This window comes from Bactrocera neohumeralis, unplaced genomic scaffold, assembly GCF_024586455.1.
Source record: "Bactrocera neohumeralis isolate Rockhampton unplaced genomic scaffold, APGP_CSIRO_Bneo_wtdbg2-racon-allhic-juicebox.fasta_v2 cluster11, whole genome shotgun sequence".
NCBI lineage: Eukaryota > Metazoa > Arthropoda > Insecta > Diptera > Tephritidae > Bactrocera > Bactrocera neohumeralis.
The window spans coordinates 9,103,029-9,123,614 of NW_026089624.1; the positions used below are offsets into that span (position 1 = coordinate 9,103,029).

The 20,586-nt window shown below is 36.0% G+C and overlaps 3 protein-coding genes and 1 long non-coding RNA gene across 5 annotated transcripts in view; 3 read left to right on the forward strand and 1 right to left on the reverse strand.

Annotated features, from left to right (window-relative positions):
• The window catches only part of LOC126765696 (uncharacterized), a 624,074-nt gene that overhangs the window by 477,345 nt on the left and 126,143 nt on the right, over window positions 1-20,586 (forward strand). The window lies entirely within an intron of this gene.
• Window positions 1-20,586, forward strand: part of LOC126765721 (uncharacterized) — a 488,551-nt gene that overhangs the window by 440,382 nt on the left and 27,583 nt on the right. The window lies entirely within an intron of this gene.
• Window positions 9,560-10,369, forward strand: LOC126765744 (myb/SANT-like DNA-binding domain-containing protein 1). The gene is made up of 3 exons (XM_050483487.1): window positions 9,560-9,818; window positions 9,873-10,006; window positions 10,087-10,369. The coding sequence occupies exons 1-3, from the start codon at window positions 9,610-9,612 to the stop codon at window positions 10,341-10,343; spliced, it is 600 nt and encodes a 199-aa protein (XP_050339444.1). The 5' UTR covers window positions 9,560-9,609; the 3' UTR covers window positions 10,344-10,369.
• LOC126765782 (uncharacterized) lies at window positions 10,008-12,620 on the reverse strand. Its single transcript, XR_007668575.1, has 2 exons — window positions 10,389-12,620; window positions 10,008-10,170 (listed from the first exon to the last, which is right to left on the reverse strand). It is a non-coding gene; the product is annotated as an uncharacterized LOC126765782 (long non-coding RNA).

Genomic DNA, 20,586 nt, shown 5'->3' on the forward strand with positions numbered 1-20,586 from the left:
GCTACAATGTAAACGTGAATGTGGCCAATAACAAAGAAGACACATCGGAAACTCCCACGTCAAAAGTGCCAATAACCCTAATAGTTTGAACAAACGAGGACGTTCGTTTTTGACAGCGGAGGAGTTAGCAACACTAAAGTTAACTGCCATAAGCGGAATAATGCTGGATAAGCAATTTACCAAATAACATCCGGCACGCGCAGTATAAACTACAGCCAGGCCGACCAACAATAATGCAAGCATTGCAACAATTGCAAATCAACAACGTTTGTTAATAAAGGTCATTTTGACCAAAAAAATAATTTTTTTTTGTCGTTTTAATGTAACCGGCAATAATTTATACATGCAACGAGTATGATTAAATCAGGAAAAACAGTCGGATATACATACTGCAAAAATCACTATTTTCTTGTTTTACCGATACGCGAACTTTTTCATTCAACTCAACTCACTGAAAAAAACAAAGTGTTGAGTAAAAATCAACTCATTTTGCCGTACACATCATTCCGAGGATCTTGAGTCTTCAGTTCAAAATTTCTCACTCAATTCAACTCACTAAACAAAAGTCAGCGTTAAAAAATGAGCATGTGTTGACGAAAGCATCATTCGGTTCAATTTGAGTTGATCGGTTATGAGTAAACGATTAGCATGTACCGTAACAATTTCAATGCAGTTTGTTGTTGTAGCTTGTTTTTGTTGTTGTTTTTTTAGTCAAAATCTTCCTTTCGCTATGACTCACATTACATTTTTGTAGTTCATAATTAGTTGCATTTTGTTATTTGATCGATATGGAGGGCATCATTGAAAAAATTCGCGGAAACGAATACCAATTGTCTGCCCGACGTAAGGGAAAAAGCAATATTTGGAACATATTGACAGAAATTGTGAAGGAAGATGACGTTGCTCTGGATGGATTTTTATACTGCCGGTCTTGTCATAATCTTGTAAAATACTCACCGAAGCAGATTTCAAATTTAAGCCGACATAAATGCTGCAAGTTGCTTAAAGAGACAACATTATTTACTACTGCAAAACCAGAAGAAAAAAAAAGATGCTAATGACGCATGTGTGGAATGGGTGACACAGGACTGCCAACCCTTTTCAGCAATCAATGGCAATGGATTTAGGAACATCGCAAAGTTCCTAATCAGTATTGGTGGGAGACATAAGGAAGGAGTTGATCTTAATGACCTGCTGCCTGATGCAACAACGGTGTCTCGAGCTACGCTAAAGTTGGCGGATGAAAAAAAAAATTATTAAAGATGAGATAGCCGAAGTTGCTCATAGTGGTGGGGCAACTGCCACAGTTGACTTGTGGACGGACAGTTACGTCCATCGCAACTTTCTTGGTGTCACCTTGCACTACCAAAAGGGTTTAAAATTGGTGGATCTAATTTTAGGTGTTAAGTCAATGAACTTCGGCCGTTCAACAAGCACAAACGTTTAAATAAGTTGAACACTTTGTTTGCTGAATTCGGCATATATAATTTGGACCAAATGAAGTTCGTTACTGATAGAGGCCCAAATATCGTCAAAGCTTTGCAGAACAATATTCGGTTAAACTGAAGCAGCCATTTGTTTGCCAACGTTTTGGAGAATTCGTTTAAGGAATCGATAGAAGTTTCTGAGTTAGTAGAAAAATGCTGCTTGTTTCTTGTTTCCACCTGCGTTACAAATGCAGCCCAACGAACAAGACGCCATAAAAAAATTTTGTATTTCACAAATTAAGTACTTGGACGTTACATCAACAAGTTCTGCTCAAATTAGCCCAAGCACACAAAATTGCGATACTTCAGAATTTTCCTTTGAAAGCTCAACTATCTAAATTGACAGGTGTTCAACAAGTACACAAGTAGACAAGGATCAAAATGTTTCTTTTTTTTCCCAACCTAATTAAGAAGTCGACACTTAATAGCTTCAAAACACCTAAAGATGAGCTGGAAGGCTACTGTAGAGAAATTGTTGATATAGGAGATGAATTTGATATTTTAAAATGGTGGAAGGATAAAGAACAAACATATCCAAGACTCTCCAAATTCGCGCTTAAGGTTCACTCAATGCCGGCAAGTAGTGCAGCTGCAGAGCGCGGATTTTCTTTTGCTGGAAACGTGATCACTGAAAAGAGGAACCGTCTTTGCCCAAAATCTGTCGACAGCCTAATATTTTTAACCATTGACCATTGATTCCTTTCTACGATCTTTTAATATAATTTTTTAATTTACGTATGTATGTAAATGTAAAACATAATTAGGTTTTGCATACTATAAATTTGAAATCAAAATATGTATATAATATGCGATGCAACCAATGAATATGTTCCTTATTTGTTTTAAAATAAAATGAAAACATGAAAGTAAATGCTTTGTTGTGAAAATATTTTGATTGTGTTGTGTTTCACCTTCTTCTTCTTACATTTCATCTGTGCAGAAAAATTGCCGCTTGCTGCGCGCATGAGTAAAATCATACGAGTTGATTTTTGCGAGTTGAGTATTGTTCTGGGTCAAAACAATGGCTGTTGAACCGAATGAGCAAGCGCCCGAAATCATTATGTTGAACACGAGCCGAACAAAATCGCACACCCCCGAGTGAATTTAAAATCAACAACAAAAAAGAAATGTGGTGTCGTGGGACACCAGGTAGAAACGAAGTTCCTTGGGCTAATGTAGAATCGATACAATTTGCAAAAAAAAAAATAATTTTATGTAGGTTGTCTTGATATTTCTCTCAAATTTTGCTGATTAGTTTTTATTTAAGTACAGATAAGTTTTAAGAAAATTTAGGATTTTAAGAAATAATGAATTACGTAAAATAAAAAATAATTCAAATTATAACTAAAATAACAAAAAATATGTCTCCTTATTTTTGTTTGACACCATAAAATTACATAGAAATAGAGAGAGAAGGAATAAAAGAACGAAAGAAAGAGGGAGAAAGATAAAGGTATTAGCACTACTCGCTGGTGTATACGACTGTCGCACCTGATTTTTTAAGGAAAACGAATTGAAAGAATATGGCAATACAATGACACATTCAAAGCTCTAAAGCTTATTCACAAAAGCGCAACGTAAACTTTTTCAATAGTGAAGAAATGTGCAGGGGAGCGAACACTTAGTTAGAGCCCGCCTAAAAGTATGCAATTAATACTTAGGATGTTCACGATAAGGTGGTTATCGGGTTATGTGGTTATGTGATTAAGTAAACAACTACAAAATGCGGTATGACAAAATAACCAACTTTGACCAACCGAAGCCCTTGTTTACAGATTATGTGGTTGTGGGCTTAGTTAGAGCCCGCCTAAAATTATGCAATTAATACCTAGGCTGTTCATGATAAGGTGGTTATCGGGTTACGTGGTTATGTGATTAAGTAAACAACTACAAAATGCGGTATGAAAAAATAACCAACTTTGACCAACCTAAGCCCTTCTTTACAGATTATGTGGTTGTTTGCTTATTTCCAGTGTTTGAAAGTCGATGGAATTTTACTAAATGGCAGCACAAAAAATAAATAAAACTAAGCGAATGGCATTTCCATTTAGATTTTCTCTTTTCTTTTTGGAAACTCTGCTATTAACTTCTGTTTTTTGTTTACAATCAGCAAATTAAAACCGAAATAAAAAGCATCACAAAGCATCAAAAAATAGGAGATGAGCGTATTGGCATTTGCTGACGCGCAGCATTTGTAAAAATTTCCATCGCCAAAGCAACACAGAACATTTTCTCGCCAATGAATAGATTTCGGAACATGGAGTTCATCTCCCCGTCTACTACAGATGATTAAAGTTATATCCTCTTGCAGTTCTTCTAATACTTCATCTATTGCATTGTGACACTGTTCAGGGCTCAAGATGTCTGCAAATTTAATACAAAGAATTTTTTGAACGCTTAAAATTCGGATTATTTAATAAGCACACACCTTCAACAAAGTCCATTTCCTGAATAGCAGAACTTATTTTAAATTCGATTATTTTGCTTTTTAAACTTTGTTTAGGCATTTAATAGGTAGGAATTTCATTGAACTAAAATTCTAAACAATGAACAGCTGTTTGTGTAAAAATAAGCAAATAACAATACATAGGATGTTCACGGAGCATAGAGGTTATTATTAATCTAATAATCACCAGAGAACGTATAATATAGAGAAGGTTCAACTACGGACAAGCGTGTGAACTGTCAAGAGCTAACAAAATCCTATTAGTGGATTTCACCACTTTTGGCTCGGCAGGAGAAATTTTAACAGAAATGAGTGAACAGAGCTGAGAATTCAATGAAAATTATGCTCAGAAATATACACTGCTTTTACAGGCGCATGTTGGCCTCTTGGCTTATATTTTTATTCGTTTACATGCAATCATATCAATTGATATGAATATCATTTTGCGACTTTTTGGAATTCATGCAAAATTGATAATATTATTATAAAATTATGCAATTTCCACAACAATATTTGTAGTTAACGTGCAAATTAAAGCTACCTTTTCAAATATTTCTTATCTTTGATAATATTCTAAACAATATTCTAAATAATTTCGTATGCATGTACTTATGTACATATATGTATGTATATGCTATATATATGAAATATTATCGTAATATCCTAAAATCATAACATATTACAATAATAATATATGTATGTAAATCACACCTCTTATCATTTCAAACTTTCATACGCATCTATCCTGCAGATACATATGTATGCAAGTACAAATCAATTTCAAATCAAAATATTATCATTTATCAGAAATATAAAAAGGCGCGCGCTGCTTTATATTTACGTACACACTAGGGTGGCTCTTATTTTTCAAGTACAATTTTTTTCTTGTGCTACCCCTCAATTTAGTTCCTTTTTATAAAAAAATCAGATGAGCGAAATTTGAAGTTAATCCGATAAGTTTAAAGTGTGTGGTTTTCGTCATGTGTTAACTGTCAAATGCATAGCGTATTTTCAGGATGTTTTCACCAAAATCAGAACGAAAACGCAGTTTATTGTGAATTACTAAGGAGTATTGTGAATTGAGTGGATGAAAATAACTATTTACAGTAAATATTGACGGTTATTGCGCGTTTTTTTTAAATTTTGGGTGTGCTTCGTGTATTGTGAATTGAGTGGATGAAAATATCAGTCTCCTATAACATTCGAAGTGAACACATACGGTAGCACAATCTCAACTCCTAGATTACGAGAGAAAATTTATCTTCTTGGGCATTACTCGAATGAAATTGTTGGACTGCCATCGGTGAAACAAGTGTTAAACGTTTTCTTTTTCAATTTGCGAGTGTGTAAGTTAACCGTACGGAGAAGTGCCTCACTAGCTGTGCGGGAAGCGATGATATATTGGGAAAAAGCACGAATTCCGACGCAAGAGTTAAGGAATTGTATACCAAAGTTGGAAGGTCTGTATCAACAATGGAGGCCACTTCAAAAACATGCTGGAAGATTGTCGGAGGTTCATAAGAAAAAAGAAACATATTTCCTTGAAAAACTTGAGGACCTTTTGATATAGCACACGCCAATGCTTTGAGTATCATTACCATTGAAGAAGATAAACAGTTCTTAATCAATCAGCGGTTGAGAGGACGGCCAGGGCTTATGTGTGGAATTGATTACCAGCTAATTGCGAAAGATGCACGAGTTTCTGAACGAAAAATGCAAGAGATGAAGAGGAAAAAGAGAAGCGATCATGAAATGCAACAACTGAGTAAGTATCGATTGTGTATATAAATATTTATGGATTTATACATATGTTTTCATTTGATTAAATTTTTTAATTTTTTCAGCTCAACCTGCTATGCTCATGACGTCTAGTTCAAGCAGTAGTGAAGATTTAGATTTCTGTGATTTGGAGGAAGTTCCGCGAGTCACAAAAGATTTATCACCACAAGCAAAAAGGAAAAGGGGGCGTCGAACAATAATCACTCCTAAGCTTGCTGCTGCCTTGGATAAGTGCAAGATCAGTGACAGGAATGCTGTTCATATTCTGGTAGCTGCCATCGAAGCGCTTGGTTATAATGTTGAAAATTTCGCTATCAACAGGTGCTCTATTCACAATTTTCGAGAGAATCTTCGCGAACAAAAAGCTGCTGAAATCAAAAATATTTTCAAGGATAGCAAATTGCACGCTGCTACCTTGCATTGGGATGGTAAACTACTTCCAGCATTAACGGGTAAAGAGACAGTAGACCGACTTTCTGTAATTCTTTCAAATTGTGGTACTGATCAACTTCTTGGTGTACCTGCATTGCAATCGGGAATGGAAAAGAACAAGCAACAGCTGTTTGTGAAACTCTTGCGGAATGGGGCCTTCAGGATTACGTAAAAGCATTAGTTTTTGACACAACAGCATCAAATACAGGCGCTTTTAAAGGTGCATGTGTTTTGATTGAAAACTTTCTGGAAAAAGATCTCTTGTATTTACCCTGTCGGCATCACAGGTACGAGATAATTTTAAAAGCAATTTATGAGGAAAAGATGGGGAAAACTACAGTCCCAACTGTACCAATATTAAAAAAGTTCCAAACTGCTTGGTCTGGAATTAACGTTAATAATTTTAAAACCGGAATCGAGCATGAAAAGGTCAAGGAAAATTTGGATTCGGTCGATGTATCTCGAATTCTTGATTTTATACAAGACGCTTTGCAAGAACAACATCCCAGAGAGGATTATAGAGAATTTTTAGAATTGACTGCTATTTTTCTTGGCACAACACCGCCTCGTGGAGTGATCTTCCGAGTACCAGGGGCTATCCATCATGCAAGGTGGATGGCAAAGGCTATTTATTGCTTGAAAATATTCATGTTTCGCGATGAATTTAAGTTATCACCGCTTGAAGAAAATGCTATTTGAGATATTTGCATTTTCCTAATCCGAGTATATGTCGAAGCGTGGTTTTGTGCTCCTTCTGCAGCCAAAGCCCCATTTTTAGATTTAAGTGTTCTTTCAACACTTTATAAATATCAGAATATTGATAGTGACATCTCCCGTGTGGCTTTACAAAAAATTAAAAATCATTTGTGGTATCTATTTCCTGAACCCATCGCCTTCGCGTTCTTTGACTCTAATTTGTCTTCTGAATCAAAAAGAAAAATGGTCAGTGCACTATATCGTGAAGCAGATATATCAGAAGAAAATACCAAAAGGATTAATGTGCAAATAAATCAAATCCCAGAAATAATGAACAATGGAATCGAACAATTTGTTTCTAATAAAACAAGGAAATTTTTTCGATTTAAGTGACGAGTTCCTTAACATAGATCCTTCGCAGTGGCACAAAAATGAAGATTTCATTAATGCTCTAAATCTAGTTAAGAAACTGAAAGTTGTAAACGATCCGGCGGAAAGAGACGTGAAACTAATGGAGGATTACAATAATTTATTTACCAAAAACGAGGAACAGAAGCAGTATGTGCTTCAGGTTGTAAATGAGTACCGTCAAAAGTTTCCAGATAGTAGAAAACAAACTTTATCGATGAATGAGGATTTTTAATTCATCATGACATTTCCTTTTGTAAATTATTAACCTTTCTTTATTTCAAATTTGTATGTTATTATTTTGTAAATATTTTCTTACCATTATTTTTTCTAATAAACTGAAATGAATTGAAGAAAAAGTTTTATAGAATTATATGTATAAGCTAAATATAATATGGATAATAATTAATAAATTATAAAAAATAATTAATTATTTAATATTTATTACTTAATAATCTTTATGAATACAAATTATATATGATTTAATATAATTTAACAGTAAGAATTCTTGCTAGTTACTTACTCAATAAACATTTTTTGGAACAAAAAAACAAATAATTTGATTTTCATGTGATTTTCGGTTCATTTTGGACTTTTAAGTGTGCCTAGGGGCACACCTTACCCTTATCCGATTGACACCAAATTTCATAGAGCTCTTTTTTTCATAGAATGGAACCAAACTGAAGGGTAGCCCACGAAAAATTATTAAAAATTGTAAAAAGTGCTATATAAGAGCCACCCTAGTACACACATATGTATGTATGTGCGTATGGTATTCTCACACAAATAATATATGCGTACGCATGTATGTAAATCAAAAAATCAAAAATACAAGACGTCAAAATTTATAGTAAATTACACAACAACAAAGTTTTCATTCATGAACGCAAACGTACTTTCAAAAAGCATATTCGATTCATTCATAAAAGCAGACGCCATTACATCTCCCCGAGCATGCCTTGCCTACAAGCGTCTTTTCGCGACGATTTCAAAAGCTAAAATTCATAAATTGAAAATATTTCTGAAATGTATGAGAAGGAAAAAGCGGCGACCCCGCAAAAATAAGTATTAAAATATATTAGAATAAAATTGACAACATAGTTTATTTGTCGATTTTCAATTCAAGAAATATTTCAAAGAAAATATTCAATACTCCTCTGATTCATGTGTACAGTCAAGCTCGGCTAAGTAGTACTCCGCTTAAATGAAAATCAAATCCCTTTCCATCACTCTTAACAGCCTATATAATATTTTGCTGCATCTCACGGTTTATTTTTTGAAATACATAGAAATTATTGTTTTAAGTACGACTCGTTTAAGTATCCGCGGTCGCTTATGTACCATATTATATTTTTATTTTTAACAAACCACAAAATTCTGTATCCTTGAATGTGGCACATAACCAGTATTGACTGAATTTGTCAAGGAATGTGAAAAATATTTTGTAATTCTGAAATATTCTTTCAAATGAATTGAAATGATTCTTTCAAATTCGTTTACATGAACACAAAATTACATACATTTGTATGTGAATATGTGAACTTTATGCGTACGGTTTTTTAAAATCTGTTTACATGTACACATATTTATATGCATATGACATGGTCTTTTAAGATGTTATCAAAACTTCTAATGCCCAAAGCAAATAAATACATACATATATAAATATATAACTTAATAAACCTGTATTAATTATAATTATATTAATTAAATATTTAAGTAATAATACAAACTTTACACTTTTTTATACATTTCAACAGATTTAATGGAAATTATCATTAAATAGGTCAAATTGCACATACATACATACATACTAATGAGCTTTGTTATCAAATAAGTATTTGGAGAATATAAGTATATAAATGATATCCATACCCGTTTGCGCATTGTAAATATGCGAATCTGTAAGCGTACATTGAAATTAGCATCATTTTTCTCATTTAACACTGAAAATGCTCAATTCTGCTATTTTCGACGCTCCTGCTAAATGTTGGTGAAATTCGCTAATAGAAAATAGTACCCTCCAAAAAATGAAATATCGTAAGTTTGGCAACGCGGTGAACCTTCTCTATATTATACCCAAGACACACATGTAGTACATAATGTAGTATAATATAGAACCTATGTATATGTGTGTCATCAGTATTTCACATTTTAGTTCCAAAGCAAATAGAGTTCCGTACTACAATAGCATACTACATACCATTGAAATTCAGTGGTGTTCTGCAATGTACTACGATGGATCGCATTGAACACACCCAAAGCTTTAAAGCTCATTCTGTCAAAATCATATGTTTTCGCTGCCAGCTGACAAAATAAAAAATAAATAAATTTATCTGTTGTGGCGGTAAGAAAAAAAATATGGAGAAAGTCCAAAAAATATATATTGGGAATGCCGCAATAAAAAATATAATTGAAGTGTGGGCACAATTTAATTCCCAACTGCGTGGAGTTCACAAAAATAGCCACATTTACTCGGCAAAGAGCACGCAACTTGCAAATGAACACGGTGTTTTCCTAGCGCCAGCCGAGCTGCGAAATCGAATTAATAATTTAACAAAGAAGTACAGGTTTGTAAATAATTATACAATAAAACTAAGTATGTGCTAATTTAAACATATCAGACAGGAACGGAAGGCTGAGAGCCCAAGCGGAGGAGCTCCGTCTAATTGGGAATTCTACGACGCCATACACAAAATAATTGGCAGCTATAAATCAAATTTCACACACGAACTGGCCGACGAAAGCATTGAAAATGGTTTGTTTGAAATAGCAATTATTTTATTTTAATATTACAATTTCAATGTATGTATGTATTATACATCTTTTATTCCACAGTTACGGATCCATTAGACGCATCGATGGCGGCATCTTCATTGTCAAATGAAAGTGGACCTGAAGAAGCACCATCAACTTCGTCGGCTGCAATAAAGAGAAAGAGGAATAGTGATGAAGATTATCTCGAACTGGCTAAAAAAGAGCAAAAGATGATGGAAGCTTATTTCAATAAATGTTTGGAAAATGAGGAAAAGGCCCTCAAATTGATGGAGCAAACCAACGCCGTTCTTATGGCTATGTTAAATAAACACATGTAAATAAAAAAATATCAATTCTTTCTAAAAATTACAAATAATATTTACCGTGGATAAAATGTGTCATAATTGCCTGTCGAATTTCAATTCCGCAAATGATTTCTTGTCTGTCTATGTGTGCTCTATGAGGTTGCCTTCCGCTATTTCTAGCGTTTGCTTGTTGATTGCAGATTGACAGTGTCATTTCTATTGTTGCATATGTTATGAATAATGCAACAAGATTTTATAACAAGGTTAACATTTTTTAAATTAACTTCCAGACCTCGACCAATTTGTCTGAAGCGAGCCTTTATATGTCCGAAAGCATTTTCCACAACTCTTCGGCACGATGAAATGCGTCTGTTAAATATTTTTTCACTTTCTGGTTGATTAACAGAAAATGGAAATGGTTTCATAACGTATTTAGACAGTTTGAATGCTGAATCTCCTATAAGGAGTATCGGCACCTCAATGCCTTCGATTGTTTTTGCATATTTTTTTAAAATTTCGCTATCGGAATGACACTTTTTCAAAGCCGACTGTCAAATAATGTGGAGTCATTGCTTCGTCCTGGTGTACCAACATTGATATAAGTAAATCTGCATCTATAGTCCACTGATGCAAATAAAACCGTCGAGTACCACCCTTTAAAGTTATAATAATCGCTGGCTTCGTTTTTTGGAGGCTTTATTTCAATGTGGCACCCATCTATTGCGCCATAACGTTGCGGGAATCCTAAATGTTCAAAACCATAGACTATTTCATTCACTTTCACATCATTCGGCGGATATGCATCGAATACTTCATTCTTAAACACTCTGCATATATCTTCGCAAACTTGTACCACTATTGCTCCTACTGTTGTGTGACCGATTCCAAAAAGACTACCAACTGTTCTATATTCTGCGGAAGAAGCTAACGTGTATAAAGCGACAGCAATTCGTTTTTCAAGTGGTATGGCGTTACGCCAATAGGTATCCTTTTTGCGCACATTTTTTAATGCGTCCACTAAATAAAAAAAACGTCTCCCTGCTCACTCGGAATGCATTTTTAAATTTTTCCTCGCTGAATAGCTGAACATCCCTTTCCCAGAATTGAGAATTTTCCAACTAGTAGGTAAAAAATTCTTTATATGTTAAAAACTACCCGTTTAATATCGGGTGATTTTTTAAGAGCTTGATAACTTTTTTTAAAAAAAAAACGCATAAAATTTGCAAAATCTCATCGGTTCTTTATTTGAAACGTTAGATTGGTTCATGACATTTACTTTTTGAAGATAATTTCATTTAAATGTTGACCGCGGCTGCGTCTTAGGTGGTCCATTCGGAAAGTCCAATTTTGGGCAACTTTTTCGAGCATTTCGGCCGGAATAGCCCGAATTTCTTCGGAAATGTTGTCTTCCAAAGCTGGAATAGTTGCTGGCTTATTTCTGTAGACTTTAGACTTGACGTAGCCCCACAAAAAATAGTCTAAAGGCGTTAAATCGCATGATCTTGGTGGCCAACTTACGGGTCCATTTCTTGAGATGAATTGTTCTCCGAAGTTTTCCCTCAAAATGGCCATAGAATCGCGAGCTGTGTGGCATGTAGCGCCATCTTGTTGAAACCACATGTCAACCAAGTTCAGCTCTTCCATTTTTGGCAACAAAAAGTTTGTTAGCATCGAACGATAGCGATCGCCATTCACCGTAACGTTGCGTCCAACAGCATCTTTGAAAAAATACGGTCCAATGATTCCACCAGCGTACAAACCACACCAAACAGTGCATTTTTCGGGATGCATGGGCAGTTCTTGAACGGCTTCTGGTTGCTCTTCACCCCAAATGCGGCAATTTTGCTTATTTACGTAGCCATTCAACCAGAAATGAGCCTCATCGCTGAACAAAATTTGTCGATAAAAAAGCGGATTTTCTGCCAACTTTTCTAGGGCCCATTCACTGAAAATTCGACGTTGTGGCAGATCGTTCGGCTTCAGTTCTTACACGAGCTGTATTTTATACGGTTTTACACCAAGATCTTTGCGTAAAATCTTCCATGTGGTCGAATAACACAAACCCAATTGCTGCGAACGGCGACGAATCGACATTTCACGGTCTTCAGCCACACTCTCAGAAACAGACGCAATATTCTCTTCTGTACGCACTGTACGCATTCGTGTGGTTGGTTTAATGTCCAATAAAGTAAACTGAGTGCGAAACTTGGTCACAATCGCATTAATTGTTTGCTCACTTGGTCGATTATGTAGACCATAAATCGGACGTAAAGCGCGAAACACATTTCGAACCGAACACTGATTTTGGTAATAAAATTCAATGATTTGCAAGCGTTGCTCGTTAGTAAGTCTATTCATGATGAAATGTCAAAGCATACTGAGCATCTTTCTCTTTGACACCATGTCTGAAATCCCACGTGATCTGTCAAATACTAATGCATGAAAATCCTAACCTCAAAAAAATCACCCGATATTTACCATTGACCAGCAAGTTCGATATCTTTTTAGAATTCTTTTTTCTAACGCAAGCCTGATATATTTTTTGCTTGATTTGAAAGCCCTAAGAGCTAATCTCAAACATTTATTTTTTTTTCTCCGATAATACAATATTTTTTGGTAGTTTGCGGTTATCACTTTGGTAACATCCATTTTCATTTTATATATTTAAAAAAATTTACGTCAGCTGTTGAATGTACTAGGTATGGTTTCATGAGCTTTCATTGTAGTACAAATAGTAGTACGGAAAGCACATGTCTGTCTAGGGTATTGTACATTCTCTGTAATCACATAACCCGATAACCACCTTACCGTGAACAGCCTAACTTTTTTCTTACGCCAAAAAATATGCAACAATTCAACTCCCCATAAATGTACTTAGTGCAAGCACAATTCTCACCCAAAATTAATTTGCATACACAATAATGTTACAGATTTTCATGCCTAATTATTTTGCAAAACCTAAAGGTAGGCTATAACTAGCGATCTTACAGTCTTTTTCTTACGGGTTATTTCTTACGGGTTTTTTCATACGGTTTTACTATCACTTTTTTTCAATTAGGTCCCGCAGCAAAATCCCTATCTTTTCCAAGCCAAGCCTGCCTGTAAGGAACTTCGTTCCAAAAGTGAGCGCATGGAAGTTTGATCGGCTGATCCGAACAGTGTGATTATTCGGCTGTTGAGCGCGTTCGAATGTTTTTCATTCAGCCGATGCCGTTCTCTGATATGTACATATGTATTTGAAATAGAACAGAAGTGCACGAGTAAATCAGTGTTTAGGGGATGATATACTTATGTATAAACCGAACGCTGTCGATCATTTCAATCATTGAAATATGAGTATGAATCATTTACGGATATTGCAGCGTTTTAAACAGCGACCGCTCAGAGGTGCAAACATATAGTACTATATAAGTGAAACTTTAAACGCGATTATAAATCGATTTTCTCGAAACGACATTGTTCAAAATTGCTGACATCATAATTCAACGAGAAATTGACCCATCGACTTCAAATTAAAACTGAGTATAGTTGAATACATTTGCTATACAATGGACTACGATCTTTTTGATTGGTTGAAAATTGTCAATTTGGCATTAAAAAAACGACAATTTTTTCGTAAAAAAACGATTTTTTTCAAAATTACGCCATTTTCTTAATTTTTGATACTTTTCAATAATCGTATTTCATTGTATAGAAAATATATTTAAGTTTAATAAACATTTTGAATTTTTTTGTTTCAGCTACTCATTCGACCGGAATCATGCCAGCAGTTGAGGCACTTTTTTTCGGGACTTCCGCAGACAGCACATATGTAACTCCGTTATTTTTTAATATTTTTGTAAAAAAAAATTTTTTTAAAATAGCTAAAATTATACTTTATTACGGCCACAGAGCGTCGAAACATTCAATCTAGTACTTTCTTTTAAAAAAATTCAAGAAAATCACCTAATTTTTCATGCGTCACACTGGCATAGCCTCTTAATTTTAGTCCCCTGCCAGAGGTAGATAAAATTGTATAGTTCAACATCATTTGGTCTTACAAAGTCAAACCAAGAGGTAACAAACAGGTCCACAAGAGGGTAGCAAAAAAACGTGGAAAACCATACACTTAAGTTATTATTTACGATATATAGTATTAAACGTGCTGCACGTTTCCCAAGAATATATATTTTGTGTGTTTAAATAACAAGATTTCTGTAAATTGGAAAATGGTGCACGGAAATCTATTAAAAGGTGGAGTATAGTATCAAACTAAACATCTAACAAACTTTACTTGTCAACATTCCTTTCCTTTTTTAGTGACAAATTTAAGTATACAAAGTAGTGCCGACTAATAATTAAAAACAGAGTTTAGACATAATTGTGTCATCTACTTAATTATAATATTGGAAGATGGAGTCATGTTTAGAAGTTCACGAAAGTGGGGAAAGTTCTCTGATTGTCATTCACTTGGGAGTGGCAAGAAACGATTCTTAAACATATGGCTCTAGCAGCGCACGACTACCGGTCCTAGACCAAATATTCTCTGGGTAGCCAAAGGACATCCGTTTGAAGGTGAGCTAAAGTGAGAAGGCGAGACATCCTCTCGTCCATCCCGTTACAGAGTACTGTCATTCACCCTGGTGGATGAACGTCTAGCCACAACCGTCATCAAAGCGAAGTTCTTTAACATATCGCTGACTTTCGCACAAGCCCCGGCGGAAAAGAAAGACGATGTGACCAAAGCTGGAATCACAAATGACAGCCGAGCGATTTTCTACTCAACTTGCACTCCTACTCTCTGAGAGCACTCGTCAACAACTCGGTATAAGGGAACTGTGGGACGACATTTCAAGCTCATTACGTGCAGCTGAAATCGAAACCATTGGTTTTCAGAAAATGCAAAAGAGCCGCTGGTACGATGAGGAGTGCAGTGTCGCAGTGAAAAGAAAGCAAACGTTGCAATCGACCACAACACGTGCGGGATGGGATAGATACCGAGAGTTGAAGAGGGAAGAGACGCATTTGCAGACAGAAAAAAAGAGAGGCGGAAATGCGTGAGTACGAAGAGCTTGACAAGCTGGTCGACAAGGGTAATTCTACGAAAAGATGCGGCGACTAACATACGGTTTCAACACCGGAAGATTCTCTTGTATAACCCCAGCGGTGATCTAATGACAGATGCCTAGAGCATACTAAAATTATGGAGGGAACTCTTCTCCAGCCTGCTGAATGGCAGTGAAAACACAACGTCAGGAGATTTCGTACCCGATTCTCCAATCGAAGAAATTCGAATAATAATTACCGGTCTGAAGAACAACAAGGCCACGGGGGCCGATGGGTTGCCAGCGGAGCTATTTAAAAGCCGCGACGAAAAACTGATAAGGAGCATGGGTCAGCTTCTTTGTAGAATAGGGTCGAACGAAAGCATGTCCAACGATTGGAATTTAAGTGTGCTCTGTCCAATCCACAAAAAGGGAGACCCCACAATCTGCGCCAACTACCGTGGGATAAGTCTCCTAAACATCGCATATAAGGTTCTATCGAGCGTATTATTAAAGCCCACCGTTAACAAACTGATTGGACTTTATCAATGTTTGAATTTGGGATCCCCGCAAAACTAATATGGCTGTGTAAACTGACGTTGAGCAACACCAAAAGTACCGTCAAGATCGGAAAGAACCTCTCCGAACCTTTCGATGCCAAACGAGGTTTCAGACAAAGCGATTTATTATCGTGTGACTTCTTCAATCACTGCTGGAGGTAAAATTTCGAGCTGCAGAATTCAATCGAGAAAGTTCAATCTTCTATAAGAGGATCATTGGCCTCAACATCCGCTCCATTAGTTCTGCTTTCTTCAGACTAGATAAGGAAAAAGCAGATGGATCTGGTAGTGAACGAGGTAAGGCGAAATATCTCCTCTCACCAAACAAACAGTCGCCGCACTCGCGTGTTGACCCTCACGTCACTGTTGACAGTCATAACTTTGAAGATGTAGATAATTTCGTCTATCGTGGGACCAGCATTAACACCAGCAAGAATGTCAGCCTCGAAATCCAGCGCAGAATATCCCTTGTCAACAGGTGCTCCTTCGGACTGAGTAGGCAATTGAGAAGTAAAGTCCTCTCTCAACGAACAAACACAAAACTCTATAAGTCACTCATTATTCCCGTCCTGCTATATGGTGCAGAGGCATGGACGATGACAACATCTGATGAGTCGACGCTACGAGTTTTTGGAGTGCACATTTTTGTATGCTTTTTCAGTACTCAAACTTTAAACGCGTTTTTCTCAAAACACACTTTTTTAAACTGGCGAACATGATTCCGATCGAGTTACTCAACCTATTTGCTTGATTTTTTTTTAATGTTCACAAAACGCCTGGCTATCGTCCCTAAATTTTTTATAATTTATTGACAATGTTATGACAAAATTTATGTAAAAAAACATGGGAAAAATTAAAAAAAAAACGTGAATTAATTTTTTATTTATCAACATTTTTTCATGATTCTAGTAGGGACGATAACCATTCACGTACTTTTTAAGAATAAATTGGGTTTTTGTGTTTCAGATGATCCAAACATGAGAAATCGTGTCCGCCAGTGAAAAAACGCATCTCATTTACCCAGCCATTTCTCCGACAGATGTCATCAAAAAATTCCGAAAAAAATTGTTTATGCACTCCACGATATACCTCATGACATGTGAAAAAAGTAATATAAACTGATATACACTGAATTATGACAATATATAATTAGGGAGCAAAATTAAGAAATAATCGTTTGAAGAATACGTACAAGGTGCGTTCAAAGTAAACTTTTTGAATCTAGCGCCTTCTGGCGCGTTAGAATCTGCTATCGTTATCGATTGTCCAGTGAGAATTTCATGACATTTCATCTATTGGAAGTGAAGTTATTGCGTTTTAAGTGTCAGTATGTTTGTGTTATCGGTGCGAAAATGAGCTTCGAACAAAGAGCTAACATTAAATTTTGTTTTAAAATTGGTAAAACTTTTACCGAAACGTTTCATATGATGAAACAAGTTTATGGCGATCATTGCCTATCCCGTAACAGAGTGCACCAGTGGTGCGAAAGGTGTTGCACGGTTTGTTCCGCACAAATTGACTGACGACCAAAAACTGCTCTCATCGATCGACGCTTGTGACCGATTATTTGACCAAAAATCACATTTTATCCATTAACCAATACCCGTATTCACCTGATATTGCACCGTGCGACTTCTTCCTTTTCGGAAAAATGCATTTGCCTATGAAAGGAAAGCGTAAGGCAAAAGGCTTGCACCGACATACTGGCGACCATATCGGCCAGCGAGCTAAAACACTCGTTCGACATGCTTTTGGACCGTAAGTGTAAATATGTACTAATAAACCGAATTAGAGCATTTGGAGTTATTATTTTGCGTTAGTTTATGAAGTCTGTCTGACATTTCAAGGGAGTTTTCTATTTGTGATAGATTTTCAGTTACAGCAGAATCTAATCAATTCAAAAAATTTGTGGTCAGAAGTTTCGGAGTATAATTGCTATTTGCACAACATTTAACGGTTCCTATATTAAAACTTTTTATTATTTAGTAGAATCCCCATGAAAATTTGCTAAACTTAAAAAAGGGTTGGATGTCTGATGACTTCAATTGGTACCGTTTGACAAAGAAAATGTGATATCTCAAACAATATAGAAGATGTGGAATAATCAATGATTAATTGTAATTTACGAAAAGATATATCTATTCTCCTTCGAACAAGTGAAGAAAGGCTAAGTTCAGGTGTAACCGAGTATTTTATACTTTGGCAATTTGCAAGGATTAAAGCCTCCAGATGTTACCAAAACTTTATATTAATCAAAATAAGTGGCCTTGTCCTTCAAAATCACTTTGTTTGCAAAGTTGTGTTTCGATAGTATTCTACACTGCAAAGTTAAAGATTCAAATCGAGTTTAAAATTTTCAAGTAAGAAGTAAGTAGGCCTGGTTGATATACGATTTCATCCATTATCCAAACCATCTTGTCGTTGAATAGCGAGAAACCATAATGTCTGGCTGCACCGGAACTTAGGCGAGATGGGAACCCTGTCTAAAAGACTGACAAACGCTCCGGGCCGTTAGATGCGCAGCGCGTAAAGAGCTGATACTGGACCTAATTCTGTCGTCCACTTCGAACAGGCCGGTATTCAAAATCGACATGGCTCGCTTTGAAAGGGAGTCTTCCTGTTAGCCATTAACTCTGTGGAAGCCATTCGCTCCATGGTGGAGGGTCTACCGGAGCTTTACGATAACTCCGAACTGCGCCTCATGAGTGACGGGGAGGTCCTCAGACTATTGAAGACTCACATCTTCATCAGAGTTAGGGTGGCTGTAATACCCACTGAGTTGATACTGAAGATGTCCGCTAAACAGAATTCTGAATTGAGGACGAGCCTGTGAGATATATTCCATCGTGGCATTACTCTAGAAGGTGATGCCAAAGTTTTGAGTTTCGCGACATCACCTCCTGCATAGAGTTACCCCTGCCTTTACCAATCTTGGAAAAACAAGTATGCAACTTATTATTTGATCAGTTGCTGCTTCTCATCATACAGCTGTGACTGTAATGCTAATGGAATAGCTCTGTTCGACTACATTAGCTATAAAGACCTTCTCACTTTAAATGTAGGTAACATTCCCACCTTTCTAAACCAGCGTGGAAGAAAGTCTTAGATGTAACTATATATGTATAATTGAAGTGCAGTTGGTCAAGTATCGGACTGGATTCCTTTTCCGACATAAACTTCAAAGTTAATATCGAGAGTATAGAGATATCGATGAATAGGAGTAGGTCCAGAATGAACTAGAGCACATATGTGGCCGAACTGAGTCGCTCCATAGGTACTCTCGCAGTACCTGACTCGATAAGTTCTGTGTGAGATATAGATTCAGTAGTGGAAAACATCACAACGTGCATTATTTGTGCCTTTGAAACAGCATGCCATTTACAGGAGCGTATTCCACCACAGACAAACCATGGATGAATGATAAATCAATGAAACTTCCATGGAAGCCTGGTAGGGCCTTTAACAAAGTTAAGCGGCAAATACTGGGATGCTTATTTCGTGAACACAAATTCACAATAGCAAAACGCAATTCGTGCTGTTTTTTCTGTGGTCAAGTTGACAGAGTAAGTGGTACGGTAAAACTTAAAATAAATTTTATCGAAAGATTACAAGACGAGGTACTTAACGTGGAGGATTCCACAAATTTGTTGTCTACCCCATACTTACATATGGCGCGGTGATATAGGAGATGTCATTATCAAAAAAGTGCCGCATTAAATCCCTGAATAGGTACATATAACGAACCTGTTTACTTGTTAACGAACTCGGGCTAAAATGGCAATTCGTCCGAGTAAGTGAGACCCAAGAGGAAGTAAACAAAATGTGTCCATTCCCAAAATAGAGAAAAAATGACCAATGGTTCTGTGATCGACAGTTCCAACGGCTAAATATAATATAAATATTCATTGATCAACTTAAAAGACCTTGGGCAGCTGGGGTGGAAAATAATTAGGTATTTTACCAAATCCACGGAGTTGGATAAAGCTTAATTTGTTTACCACACAAGAGCACAATACCCCTAATAATGGTGAAGCAGCCTTCTGCGGTCTGGCGTTCGCGCGAGTTGCGTCATCAGATGACTCCACCACTCCTTAGCTGCCCCAGCGTAATGTAAGAAGAAGCCTTTTCTTAAAATAATAAAATAACAAAATTGTAAATATGTGTATTTTGCAAAAACAAATACATATGTATATCTAAAATATGCAAAGTAGCGTAACAAAATATGGTACCACGATCGTGTATATACAAACACATATTTATATACTTATGTATATATAAATGTTCCTGGTATCGTATTACATGAACATTAAATTGCCGGGTCGTTGATAGCGGGAATTGTTGAGTCAGCACAACGGCTCTAAGTAAAGTAAGCTAAGTATGGCTTAAGAATGAAAGAACATAATCAATAAAGAACCAGACGACAAACCGCTCAATACGTAAATCGGGGTATTTTTTATTCAACTAAAATACATTTTCTGTGAAAATAACAGAAATCGTAACTGGCGCAGTCGGTTTTCAGAAAATAGCCCATTTTTTGCTTTCGGTCGTGTTATTTAATTAAAACAAAAATATTTAATTCAAAGAAAAACAATATTCAAAAGCAAACAAAATCAAAAGGTGAAACAATTTTTTTTCAGCCGTAAAACAAGAGACAAGAAAAACGCCACAGAAAGCAATTTAAAAAATGCACCA

What these genes read in the sequence shown, in the direction of transcription:
- LOC126765744 (XM_050483487.1), top strand. Translation starts at nt 9,610, where the DNA reads ATGGAGAAAGTCCAAAAAATATATATTGGGAATGCCGCAATAAAAAAT. An exon ending in AATTTAACAAAGAAGTACAG is followed by an intron (nt 9,819 to 9,872) that starts GTTTGTAAATAA and finishes TAAACATATCAG; the next exon opens with ACAGGAACGGAAGGCTGAGA. An exon ending in CGACGAAAGCATTGAAAATG is followed by an intron (nt 10,007 to 10,086) that starts GTTTGTTTGAAA and finishes TTTATTCCACAG; the next exon opens with TTACGGATCCATTAGACGCA.